At 37.3% G+C, this 14,093-nt stretch overlaps 1 protein-coding gene across 2 annotated transcripts; it reads left to right on the top strand.

The window, feature by feature from the left end:
• The first annotated feature begins 3,492 nt into the window (after positions 1–3,492).
• b4galt4 (UDP-Gal:betaGlcNAc beta 1,4- galactosyltransferase, polypeptide 4) lies at positions 3,493–10,278 on the top strand. Of its 2 annotated transcripts, XM_042499983.1 has the most exons (7): positions 3,493–3,564; positions 4,643–5,129; positions 5,541–5,773; positions 7,253–7,440; positions 7,600–7,722; positions 7,833–7,937; positions 8,058–10,278. In XM_042499983.1, exons 2-7 carry the CDS (start codon positions 4,868–4,870, stop codon positions 8,191–8,193), a joined length of 1,047 nt encoding a protein of 348 aa, XP_042355917.1. In that variant the 5' UTR covers positions 3,493–3,564; positions 4,643–4,867; the 3' UTR covers positions 8,194–10,278. The 2 variants fall into 2 exon arrangements, with proteins under 2 accessions (XP_042355917.1, XP_042355916.1); XM_042499982.1 differs by lacking the exon at positions 3,493–3,564 and having other exon boundaries at positions 4,148–5,129.
• The last annotated feature ends 3,815 nt before the right edge of the window (positions 10,279–14,093 follow it).

Raw genomic sequence — 14,093 nt, 5'->3', positions numbered from 1 at the left:
TCACTATTGTAGTCTTCCAACCAATATTGGTGGATTATACATGAATAAGTTTGTGGGATATGTACAAATTTTGGTGCATTACTTTTCATAGGAAAATGTACAAACAGTGCATGAGAGCAGCCTGAATTTCAACATATCAGCTACAAAGTAATGCACTTGCAAAAACATACAATGCAATTTTTTTTCTTACGACTGGGTTTACTTATCTAATTTAGATTAGTGAACTCTTATAGCATCTATCTATCTATCTATCTATCTATCTATCTATCTATCTATCTATCTGTCAGCAATAGAGTAAATGTTAACAAAAATCAAAGCTTGAGGACAGACATCACCAGTTGAAAAACTGACTGTGTAGGTAACACACCATATACAGCACAAAGGCCTGACTGCTAACACGGACCAACATTTGACCACCAGAGGACAATCCAGGCTCCTAAATTGGATGAGCAAGCCCAGAGGATGCATGAGTCACACAGTAAATACACAATTACAGGATGTCGACAAAATGTTCCATACTTTGTAATTACGTTCTATTTTGGTCGATCACAGGACAACAAAAGAAACGGGAAGCATAGTTCCTCAACATAGCAATGCCAAATCAATGCCATCTTATTCAGGGAGGTGAAAAATATGAAATATATAAAGATAGATTTGTTTAGGGAAGTGTCACTGCTGCCATTACAATCTCACAGACTAAACCACAACACAAAGGGTGTCCCCTCCCTTGCTTAAATACTCTTTTGTAATATTACCTTTGGGATTTTTGGGAGGATTTTTTTTAATGTTTTTCTGATCCCCTCCAGTTAAATATAATTTCTGCATTGTATGTCTCATGTTTAAAAATGCCAAATGTTGTGACACAACCACAAAAAGCAAAATGGTAGTGCTTATTAAACTGAAATTCTGTGATTTACTTAAAGGCACAATTCCATTATATAAATTATGATAATCATGACCCAACATGCAAATATATATAAACTTTCTAAAATATAGATCTGAATAAAAAAACAAACCCCTGATCAAAACAAAACAATGAACATGCAAATGGAGGTCTAAAGGACATTTTGGTGCTGGTCTTTCAGAAAACTTTCTCTGCTTGCAGCTTGCTTATCGCATGTCTCTGACATCTGCAAACAGTGCAGGCCTATCTCACATGTTAATGTCAGGCTCGCAAAAGGCCCACACTCGACAGTCATGTATTCACACTATGGGGCAGTTATAGAGGGGCAGGCACTGTTTGTTCCGACCCACTCTGTCTGATTGTCAAGTGTGAAGAAACTGAGCTGTGACTATTCCATGAGTAGAAAAGACTCTTTACCTTCATGATGTATTAACAAACCAAAATACAAATTTACTGTAACAATATAAAAGGGGCCATTCTGCATAAGTTAGGTATTTTTTGATGGTAATACTTGTGTTAAGTTCTTAACACAGCTTTTACTTCTTATGTATATTACAGTTTTTTACCATTAAAGAAGCACTGGAGTGCTTCTCCTCTCAGATTATTAAGTGATGTAAAGTGACTGCTCCTGTGCTGGAAGTTGAGAAGAGAATTACTTATGAACAGTGTCTGGCCATGCTCTGAAAATATTCTTTAAGGCCTTTGGAAACATTATCAGTTAAATCTGATTAAAGGCTAGCCAAGATTTAAACATTTACAGATCGACAATGCCAGCTAAGGAACTGCAACCAAAGAACAATCGTCAGAAAAAAATCTAAATTCACCACATGTAGGTGAGGGAGAGTGAAATCTTAAGCCTCAGCCCAAGAGTCAAACCACAACATTACAGTATCATTACAGTAAACCACAAGGAAGCTGATCTTGAGTGAGAAGAAAATTGTAACATTAATTGTAATTCCAGATATTATATTAACAATAAAATGAACTCAGTAAAGAGCAATATAATGCCAACAGGGCAAAACAACAAGTAACAGAAAGTATCCCACTATTTCTAATTTTTAGTCGAGAACTTTCCAAGAGGGAAGCTCTTACAGTAGAGGGACACAAGGAAAAATGAATAAGAAGGCGATTGAGGAGTGCAGACCTCCCACATCGCTCAACAGGAGGATGACATGCTGAGACATCCAGAATCATGACTGACCTGAGGTAGGCTGGAGAGCAGCTGGACGACCACGTCCACTGTTAGCAGGAGGACAAGACCTTTGTCCTTGGAGCCAGCGAAGCCCAGCAGAGACACCAGCATGCTGTCTGTCTGATCTGCAGTGTGGGATGAGACAGAAATTGGACAAAATGACCAGGAAGCATTGCATGATGGGAATGTTTGTCACAGCCATGGTCCTGGCTAAGAAAGAGAAGAGAACAAGTCAATTTCCAACAAGAGCTCTGACAAGAACCTGAGCACACTGAGACACAGATATTACAAAACTCAATTTCAAATTTCTCAAACCCTTTCACACACCTTATTAAAGAGCAAAAGACTGACCACAAATTAGATAAAGATGATTAAAGCCCACGTTGCACCTGTTGTCACGATCTTATTAAATTCTAGATTGGCATCAGGAATCATTGGATTTGCATCATGAAATCATTAGATTCCAGGACCAAGAATGGTCCAACATCTAAGGCAGAGGCCTTATCAGAGCTGCAAATAGGCTAGCAGTGTCAAAATAGCTTTGCAAGAGCAAAGTAGCTTGGAGAAGATGTACACAACTATATAAATGCATATCCAAAAATGAGACAAAAATAATATTTTTTTTTCATATTATTTTTTTTAATAATAGTTTATTAAAAAGTTATCTAAATCAAAGTTAAGTCAAATGTAACAAGGAGCGACGACCTTTATTTTGAAAACCTAATGGAAGTATCTATACAAAACATACACCATGCTTTGAGATTCATCAAGCTACCAAAAAACAGCAATAATTTCCTGTTTGTTGATGCTGCCTTCAAAGGCAAAGTTCTTAAAGCGCTGCTTTGTGTGAAAATCACGGTTTTAATAGAATAGAGTAAACAGACATCTTGAGGTATCGACAGAGCACAGTTTTTTCTTAAATTACTGACTATTTTGAGGATATTACGCATTATAGTTGTCAGCTCAATGAAACACTTAAAGAAAAATACTCGTAAATATATTTCTTAAAAACAGATAGGCCTGACTTGCAAGTTAACTGACGAAAATGCTATTCCTCAAAACATATTTTCTCTCATGGGCAACATGTGTTTATTTATAAAGTAGGCCTATATACACTGCACTGTGTTTTAGTTTTCTGTAGTATTTTATAACCTACCTGTCTTAGTATTTTTTTAAGCTTGTTTTTATTTTCTGTTCTCTGGATCTCATGTTTTAATTGCGTTTAAATGTCATTTTATGGTGTGTTTCTTTTGCACTGGCTCGTTGCTTTTGATGATTTATGTAAAGCATTATGAATTATAAATAAGTGAAGAGCATATGTAATGTATTTGCATTTTCCAATTCAGTGCTAAAGCTTTTACTATGAAACACATCCAGCGGAAGTACCGTGTATCTGGTTACCTTGACGCACTGTTATCTTTTGCTGCTCCGGGGCTGATAACGTGGAATAACGGTATTTCTTTCAAAGGTAAGACGCTCCAACCAAACCAGTGACTTTTACCTATAACGTAATATCAAGAAAATACAATAATCGCTTACGTTTCGCTGAAATGAGGTTTAACAGTGCGGCTAGCTTCGTGCTAATGTTTAACTTTTACAGCTGTTTAACTCAGCACACCGTTACATCCGCATTCGTCAGCTAGCTAACAGCTAAAACGTTACGTTAACTCTGAGCTCATCTGGGCACAGCTGGAGCCAGATCTCGGAACAAATTGTACATTTTACTGTTATAAAACATGGACAGTAATCAGAGGAAGAATGAGATGTCAGTTATGTAAAAGTGATGTGATAGAGTCTTTACATGTGTGACATGGTGTTGCTCAGAGCTAGCCTACGTTAGCTTGTCACTATCTTATGGTGACTGTCAATATGCAACATTAACTTCAACACGGTGAAGGAGACGTGAGGGGAAAAGGGTTAAAATATATATATATATTATTATTGTATTTGTTGCATTTTGCCATAGTGTTGAAATTCATGGCCAACCATCCCGATTTTATTTTAACATTGTAAACTTAATATCTTAGCTTTGCACTGCTGATCAGACAAAAATAAGTATTAATAATAATTTGGGGAGATCACAATTGTGCTGCACACTTCTGTGGCATTTCAAGACAAACGATTTACTGATCAGTCAGTGAAATAATCATAGAACAACCAGTAATGAAAGAAAACATTAGATATATGTCAGATTAGTAAGGAAAAAGGTGAGGCTCTGTAATGTGATACCAAACTTTGTCAGGGGGAACAGAGAAAGAAAAATGTATAGTTTCTGGGTGTTAAATTTCCATTCAGGAAGCTCTTTAAGTGGTGTGTAACAGAAGAAGTGACTCTGAACACAAAAGAAAAGAAAAGAAAAATGAGAACCAGTATATTGTCGTTGTGTTTTTTTTTTTTGTAGTTTTATGAAAAGGAATGGAGATATCTCTTTAAAAGTGTAACCTGCCCTGTCAGGGTGTAGTTTTGCATGTGAAGATGTGATATTATTATGCAAACATGCTTATTCTTGACAGTAACATATTTTTCCTCTCAAAATCAATCTACAGTTGTTGGAGAACTCTCTTGAAACTGGATTTGAAGGGTTTGGCGATGGATTTGCACTAATACGTTTTCCACTGTGTAGCTCCCCAGCATGTTTCCTTACCATGGGATGACTGGTTTGTGAAACTGTGGCTTTCTGTATTTTTGCTGAAATGTCCTGCACAGAGGAAATATCTTAAACTAACAGCATCTACAGTTGCCACCTTCACTGTTTCACATCAACGCCAGCCATGGGCTTCTGTTTGCCTGTGTGCAAGATTTTGCGGAGGGGGAAATATTTTGTCCTGATCCTTCTCTCGCTCTCAGTGCTGGCATGGATCGCAACTTTTTCAGGCGAAACAGTGAAATCCGGTCAGATGTCCTCCGCCACACCACAAACTCTTGTCAAAGGAGACAGTCTGAGGGATAAACTCAACACTTGGACACCGGCACCTGATCACCTAAATACTCTGGCACCAAAAGTAGAATGCCCTGAGGAGTCACCGCTGTTACGTAAGTAAACACTGAAGTGCAGGAAGTGCGAGATCTGAAAAAAGAACTTCTCAGAAGTAATTAAATCTGTTTGTTTATAGTGCCTCTTGCTTCATATGAATGATTCATTTGTACTCTGTTTTATGTTTCTTTCTGTAAGTTTTCCATCTTTACACTGACAACATGACGGTGTAGATGAAAGAGCAGTGGAGTAGATAACTGCCATCTAATCAACCAGACAAGGGCTTGCACCAATCTTTAATCTGTAATTGAACTGCATTCAAAGGTGCTAAATATTGTCAGTCTTGAGCAAAGACAAAAAGGGAGCAAAAGGAATCATTTTAAAATGTGATATTTACTGTGTTGTGAATAGCATTAAACAGAATGATCTCTCAGACTCATATTTCTGGTTGACTTTGCTGACATCCACAGAGGGGGCTGTGAAGCTGTCTTTTGAGTCCACTCTGAAACTGAAGGATGTGGAGAGTGAAAACAAAGGAGTGGCTGAGGGCGAGTACGAGCCCTCAGACTGTGCGGCGAGGCAGAGTGTAGCCATCCTCATCCCTCATCGCAGCAGAGAGAGACACCTCCTCTACCTCTTACATCATCTGCACCCCTTTCTGCAGAGGCAACAGCTACACTACGCCATTTATGTCATCCAGCAGGTATCGCTTCACAACATCAGTTTAAGTGTACACTGTATTGAGAATATTTTCACCACGTTATCTTACTGCAGTCAGCCCTCTCTGACTGGGAGGCCATTAACAGATTCAGTTTTCCATCTATGCTCTCATCAAAGCCACCAGTCTCCATTCATGTCATTGTTCACGTTATTGTGTGACTTTGGTGAATTTGAATTTTACCAATCCTGTGCCAAAGTCACACAATAATACAAACAATATAAATGACCGAAGCAGCGGTGAACCAGCTGCTCCTGTTTCAGATCAATCACTATTTTTGTCAGTGGTGTCTGGTTTTGAAGAGAGTCATATTACGGCTTCATTTTCCTGTTGGAAAGGTAAAGCCGTTAGAATATTCTAAATATAGCATGCACTTAAACTGAGAGTGCTTGTTTTGATGACAAAATCATGTTTGTTGCTGCCCCCGTCCACAACATTAGATTGCTTATCTTCCATGTCAGTACACCTGCATGTATGAAAAAACGGAAAGAATCCGCACACCAGCATATGCTCCCAAAAGATTTACTAAATACCTCCACACATGTCAACTGCCATCCTCTATCTAATACAATCATTATGGAGAGTACAACCCCAAGATCCAAACTATCTAAAAAAATAAAACGTTATTGCATGACATTACAGTATTTTTTAAAACATAAATCTTGCAAGGAAAACCAACCAACTGACTAGTTGTTCAATCTTTTTCTCTTAATAAAAATCAGTTTCAGTTGGCAGTTTTCATATCAGTGCATCGCTACTGGAAACATACAATTTGTAACACTTGTAGACTTAAAAGACTTCATCAGAACACAAGTCATGTTGAGTAATGCACAAAAAGCACTGCTGCTATTAACAGAGGAACCAGTGAGGAAAAACATTTTCACATGCCAAAGACAAATCATCTGCAAACACGTCATGTTCATAGAAGGTTTACAAATGTGTTTAAAGAGAAACATCCAAATCAACAGTGTGTCAGCACTGGTTTAACTATTAGTTTAAAATCTGAATGCCGTGTTTAGACCGTCAGCAGCATATTTATCCCGAGTAGTTCATTTTCAACCTTAATTGTATGAAATACTTTGTAATATTTTGGTTCCTATGTGATTATCTGGTACCGAGGCAGTGAGTGTCTGGCTTACATTGTTGTTACTTTTAAAAATCAACCACAATAAAGCACATTCAGCTCCTTCAAACTCATATGCTAAGCTGTTTGTTCCTGCAATAGCCCTAATGTGATGATGCCACCGCAATAATTGAAGTTATTTAATAACTAGCCCACACAAATAGTATTTAATAATTTCTCTCAGCTGTGGCTGTTCTGTAGATGACCCTGTACTCCAGCCCTCCTACCTACCTTTTTTTTAAATGGATAAAGCATACAACAGGAGAATATTGATATCTACACTGGACTTTGAACTACACATAGTAATTATGATTTTTATCTTCTTTTCTGCTGTTTTAAAGGCTGGTGATGCAACTTTTAACCGTGCCAAGTTACTCAACGTCGGGTATTTGGAGGCACTCAAGGACTACAACTGGGAGTGCTTCATCTTCCACGATGTGGACCTTGTTCCTGAAAATGATCATAATTTATATATCTGTGACAAGCAGCCCAAACACTTGGTGGTTGGCCGGAACGCCACAGGATACAAGTAAGTATACAACTTTGAGTAAATTTACCGCAAGTCATGAGTCAGCAGTGAAACGTTATATCATCTTTGTGAATAAACAACACACTATTGTTAAACTGAAAACTTGGTATAATCTTTAAACAAAGATGTTTTATTTTTCCCCTAATTTTTCACTGTCAGGCTGCGTTACAAAGGCTACTTTGGAGGAGTCACAGCTATGACCAAAGACCAGTTTCTTCAAGTGAATGGATTCTCAAACACGTACTGGGGTTGGGGCGGAGAAGATGATGACCTTCGCATCAGGTGAGACAGAAACTAACCAAAACGGTGTGTTTCTTTTTAGCACATCTGGGGCAGAGGGAGTGTATGTTACAGCACTGATTTACTGATACATGTGGGTCTGCTGTCTGCAGGGTTGAGCTGCAGAAAATGAAGATAGTGCGCCCGCCCGCTGATGTCGCTCGCTACACCATGGTGTTTCACAAACGGGACAGTGGCAACGAAATAAACAAAGACAGGTCAGTAAGTGAAGAGATGCGGGTAATTTGTTAGACTTGTTTTACATATTATAAATCAGTGAAATATATGGATCTTGATTTGTGCTCCTAATTTAATCTCTTCATTTTTTTTCTTCCCAGGATGAAACTGTTGGGACGAACACCGCAGGTGTGGAGAAAGGACGGACTGAACAGCTGCTTATATAAGACTTTGTCGGTAGAAAGGCTCCCTCTTTATGTGAATGTTACTGTGGACATTGGTAAGCCGCAGAGTTGAGATTTCAAACAGAAAGCCCCTGCTGTGACCAAAAACTATTTTATGATATATTTTTTACAGTACGTTCAGGCCACTGAGTGCAGAAAAGTTATTCCGTGTTTAAGACACCATATTGAGCACACAAAACGCACATTGTTTATATTAGTTTACATTGTGAAATTAAGTTGAGCTGGTAACTACATATTTGCACATTTTTGCATATCATGCTGCTTCTTCATATTGTTACCAGCCTGCAAAGTTTTTTTTCCTTTTAAGTAATGATTCGCTTTGGTCACATAAAGAAGTGACTGCCATCCTGTAGCCAGATTTCGATTAATTTATGCAAATGTCTCATTTTTTGCCCTTATTTTGTAGTACTTTATAAAACGTTCTAAAACGTGCACACATGGACAATGTGTATTTTGTGCGCTTCATTCTGTGGCTGCATTGACTTTTCTTTAAAAGCCCCTACAGACACAAGCGTCATCGCTTATTTTGCCTCATTAGACCTTGTCTGAAGACTGTCTGGGAGGCACAGATTAATGACTGATTAATTCATTTATATCTCCCTTTTATTGCTATTTTAATATTTCTTTGATCATGTAGTGACCTCACACATTTCCCAGAAGTCTTATCAGATAACTGATAACAGTTAGGTTACTGTCTATGTGTCAGTCGGATATAGAGGAACAATACAGTTTTGCATCACATGTACCTTGGGTGCAGAAGAAGCAAAGGCTCAAGGACCACTGAAAAGCAATAATAATAATAATATGGAGGGCTGGTCTTATCAAGTGATATTCAATTTAAATATGTCATTGTGAAAAGTGATCATGCATATTGATATTGGCCAACTATTAAGAGATTAAAATTATTTCTGCGCTTGGGATTTAGTAGGCACTGTAAACATTTGACTGCACTAGAATTAACCTACATTATTATTAGTTCTACACTAATAGCTTGGGCTGCCTAATGTGAACTGACTTTATTTCCAGAACTTAAAAATATTGACTATCTTTGGATGAACATTTTTTGTCTTAAAAAGTAGTTTTGTGAGCCATTATGACAAGATATGATTTCTTATGTTGCATGTTTTTGTCGTTTGTTTGTTTTTAACTACAAGGCCTTACATGCTTTTTTAAGCAGGTATTAATGGGTGGTGGATTTTTATTTATTACCTTAACATTTTTAATGATAATTGTAGTCTTTTGAGACCAATCAATATAACTTTTTTGTATTGTTATCATATCTGAAGAAATTTCAGTCTAGAAAAAGCTGCATACTTATGCTTTTGATCACTGCATGCTGCCTAGAAATGTCTGATACACTCATATCAAATGTGTTAAATGATTTTATTTTACTTAATTTATATTTTGAAGGTTGAGTAGCTGCTGGTATATTACAACTACAATATGTTGTGTGTTTATCTGACCAGAAAATACTACATCTTTAAAGAATGAGCAATAATACTGACTGAATGACAAATCTGGTTACAGTTTACTTGAGTCACTCCTCTTTGTGTTTTAAATTTCCACAACTGTTGGACCAGAGCTTCATAATAACTACAGGTTAATGAACTGAATCTGCAGTCTGCTGTAGCCTCGATGACGCTCTTGAATGAGAGTTACATTGGTGCAGATACATATTTCAGTAAATGTGATCTAGGTTGTTGGTGGCCTGACCGTCCGTTCAGTTCTTGGTCGCATCTCACACATAACTGAATGTTTTTGGGTTGTTTTTCTACTGTGGGTTGAAAACTTTTACATGTAAAAAAATATTGCTTAACTATGACTTCTCAATGGGATTTTATAAAATGATCAAAACCAAGAAAATTTTGGTAATATTGTAGCATCAAACATCTCACATTTTTTATTTGTACTTTATATAAACCATTGTATGAAATTCAAAGTGAAATTCATTTTGACTCTTCGGGAATGTAACTTGGTGGATTTATTTTGAATGTGTTTATGTTGATTTGAGATGATTTGTCTTTTTTTGTGTATGTGTGTTGATGTGTGAGGAGATGTGAGGAGACGTGCGTTTCACTTCTAAAAGGATTATTTTCTCTTTAGGACATGTACAATAAATAGTATTTTTTCTTATGAATTGTCTTGTGGTTTAATGTGTTCTGTGGCAAGAATCTACTGTTTTGGCACTACAATTTTAGTTCATCTGATAAGATATGCACTTAAATGTTAGGGATTGGCAGGGAAAAACTGATACAGCATGATATTGAAATGAGTTCAACAGAGTGAAAACTTAAGCTTATTAGATGAATCAGATGTTGACAAAACTTTCCTTATGGGACATGTTTTGCAGTTGAAATTAGATAATAAATACTAAAATATTGCAACATATGTTATCACAATAGTCACCAAATCTCAAAACATTTTAGACTGCAGTAATATTGCATTTTGACTATCATGATAATATCATATCATGTGGCCTCTGGTGATTCCCGCCCATATTAATTATAAAAGTAAAAGAGCATATATTCTTTCCTATGGATGGTTTCAGGGTAAAACAGAGCTCCTTTAAGAAGCTTCTCCCCACTTATTTAGAAAACCTGAAGTAATTCACTGTATTCCTAATATTTTATGGAATTAATGTTACAGTATAATGGTATTATATTGCATGTAACAAAAAAGGTGGCAGCAGCCTGCAGTACATGGATCTGACCAGTGGAGGGGCCTTGAGAGCACAATATCCACAACTGGAAATACCTCTTGAGTGAGGTCTCCCATCCTTGTTAACTAGGTAAACATTGCTTGTATTGCTTGGCTGTTTGCGCAGCAGTAGCCTTAACTCATCATTCTTACAAAATAGATGTGGGAAGACATCACACACATAGTAAAAATGTGGACCATTTATGTTGAAGAAAAAAAATACATAAATGACAAATCAAACAAGTTTTTTTTCCCCTGATTTTAACTTTCGTTAAATAGCGAGTTACTGAATTATTTAATATATTTACTGTGTGTATATTTAATGCATTTACTGTATGTTTGCTGCTAGTTTTGGTGCAGTTGTATGAGGGCTTGACTTAGGTTTAACAGCCTACATTATGTTACTTGGTCATCAGATCTGTTCCTCATATTCCCTTTTAAAGGAGTATAGTCTCTCCTTGACACATTGTTGGTGAGAGGAGAGATACTGCGGGTGAATGTAGACTATGGCATCCCAAACATGAATTAACTAGCACAATACCCCATCTTTACCACTGAATGCAATTGGAATACCTTTTGCAATTGAATTTTCATCATAAAATCTACACAAATTGAAGGAATTTGTTGTGATTCCTACTGTGGTGCTTTGCAGAAGCTAAATTATGCCGCAGAAACACCACAACATTCATGTACTGAATGAAAGGACAAGAAAACCCCTTATTATTCCGATACAATGAAATGTCTTCTCAGCATAGACCTATTTTTTTTTAAAAGCAGTGCAAAGAAAGAGCGGGATGTCTGAGGCTTTGTATGGACAGAATGATGTCATCTCCTCTTCCTATGGTGCAGAAAGAAAGCTTTGTCTTGTTGAGGCCAGGCCTGGTCATCAAGATCACATGTGACATTCACACAACACTTTTAGCACAAAAATATCAACTCTGCAAGTCAGAACACTATGATCAACTCTACAAACAAGTCCATTCAGATATGTACAAATGCCAGTGGTGCCTACAATGTGTACTGTATTGTTCCCACTTGTATATATATAGTAACACTAGTATGCGGATAGAGCATAAGAATGCACCATATTTGCAAAAGTGAGGAGAGCAATGATTTATGGAAAGCAATCCAACTGTGCTTTACATTGAATATAAACTCCTTGGTTGAGCTTTTATGTGTTCTTAAAAGATTCAACTACTGGATGGGAAGTATTTTTTCAGTTAAAATCATACCAGACAATGTAAAATGATTTCATTGCAGTATTTTGAGGCAGCCCAGCAGCTCATGGACCCTCTCCGTGTGGAGCTTGTGCAAATATCCTCTGGGTGCTCCACTTTGCTGCTAAGGTTCAAAGTCATGCGGGTCAGGTGAACTGATCTATTATATGATGGAGGATTTCCATTTATCTTTGCTAGGGATAAGAAGGTAGATCAGATGGATATATTCAGTGTTAAATGTGTATAAAGGTATAGAAAAGTTTTCTAAAAGAAATCATGCAAAATAATCAAATAAATAACACTATTGATGAATCTACACAAAAAATCACTAGACTAGTTTTTCTCAGCTCTATTCAGAGTTTTTGATCTGATAGCTCATTGTTTTGGTTTTCTGGCTTGCAGTTTTACTGTTCTGGTTCACTCACACCACCTTAATCATTTGCAGCCAAAGCCTTGGAAAGTTATCACTCGATTGATTGGACGTTATCTGTGGTTATCAGCCTCATAGCTATGGGTGAGAAGGAGCCTTTGCACCTACTTGAAGGTTTAAAAAGCAGTTATCAGTCCATTAAATGTTTATTATCAGTTGTCTTTGGGAGTAGTTTTGTTAGGTTTCACTTTTAGCTTTGCTGGATTAAGGCACTTCTAGATGGTTAGTTTTAGAAAAAAGATCATGGTTTTGGTTAATATAAGTATGCTTATTATGTCATGTAACAATGTGACAAACATACAGTGGAGCATTCAGCAGCTAAAAGGCCAGATATTCCCTCTGGAGTTGGAAGAGACTAAAACCTGGGGCAGAAGAAGCAGTAATATTTGGATCACATTCATCAGGTGAACACAAACACAACCACAAATTAATGATGATGGTGCTCCATATGTGCTGGATGTCTAAATGGGCAACTTTTAGCACATACGTTTGCCATATCAAATTAATTTGTCTTTAACACCGCCCCAAAGTTAGAGCAGTAAGCGTTCATATGCTCTTATGGCCCAAATGTGACTCGGAAACCGTAATTGTTGCAAAGTAATGAGGCAAGTAAAACTAGGCAGTGCGTGTACCAAGCAACCAAACCAAGTTTCCCAACATAGAGTTCTGCCTTCAGTTCTTGTGTCAATTTTAATTTGAAAAATGTCTCCAATGCAGTAAATCCCTGTGGTCAGTGGTGGTTTGACAGTGGTCCAACTGGGGTTAACATAAGACACAGATACACTGCAATTAGTGATTAGGTTTTAAAATATCCCCCCAGAGAAAGTTCAGTATTTTAAAGCTGTAATATTTCAGACCTCAATTTATGGAATTTGGATTTTAGGATCTGTAATTTTCATGTCAAACTGTTAAAAAGCTACAAATATGAAGAATACATCATCACTACCAGGGGAGTTTTTCATGATTTTTCTCAGGGGAGTACAGTGATGTAACTGGATTACATTTATTCAATCAGGGAGTACTAAAAATACTTGGAGCACTGAATGAAAACGTTATTTTACAAGACTAACATTAATGCTACACGTTTAACGCATTCATTGAGTACGTCTTTGGGATAAAGTTTGAAAAAGACAAACATGAAACGCATAGCAGTTAGTAACGAGAACCATGTGTGTCATCCATCTCCTCACCCTAACCCCCCAACCCCCCCCCCCCCCTCCCCCCCTGTGCCCTTCAGGCCCTCACTTCAGTCACCTCCCACTTCCCTCTTCCTTCAGAACCCGTCTGTTTTTGTTTTCGAGCCCGGGCTCTTTGCACAGGAAATTGTATACATTGGGAGCATTCAGGAAGGCAGAGAGCAGCTTTCCCGTTAGCTCCAAGTTTGGGTACATGAAAAAAAAAATGGTTAAAAGAGGTCAGTAATTCCTAAACTGGGAGAGAAACAGAAGTCAGCTGTTCTCCTCCCCTCACTTCACTTCCCTCCCCTTTACTCAACATTTCAAAAATCCCTGCCACACCACTGCCACGAGTCCATCTCTAAACATAGAATATTCTAAAAATCTCAAAGCAGAAATCAGTTTTAAAACAAAAAAAATAATGTTCCTGAGG

Source organism: Plectropomus leopardus, chromosome 13, assembly GCF_008729295.1.
Source record: "Plectropomus leopardus isolate mb chromosome 13, YSFRI_Pleo_2.0, whole genome shotgun sequence".
In the NCBI taxonomy this organism is placed as follows: Eukaryota; Metazoa; Chordata; class Actinopteri; order Perciformes; family Serranidae; genus Plectropomus; species Plectropomus leopardus.
Note: the sequence above shows the minus strand (reverse complement) of the source record. Positions and strands in the feature narration are given on the sequence as shown.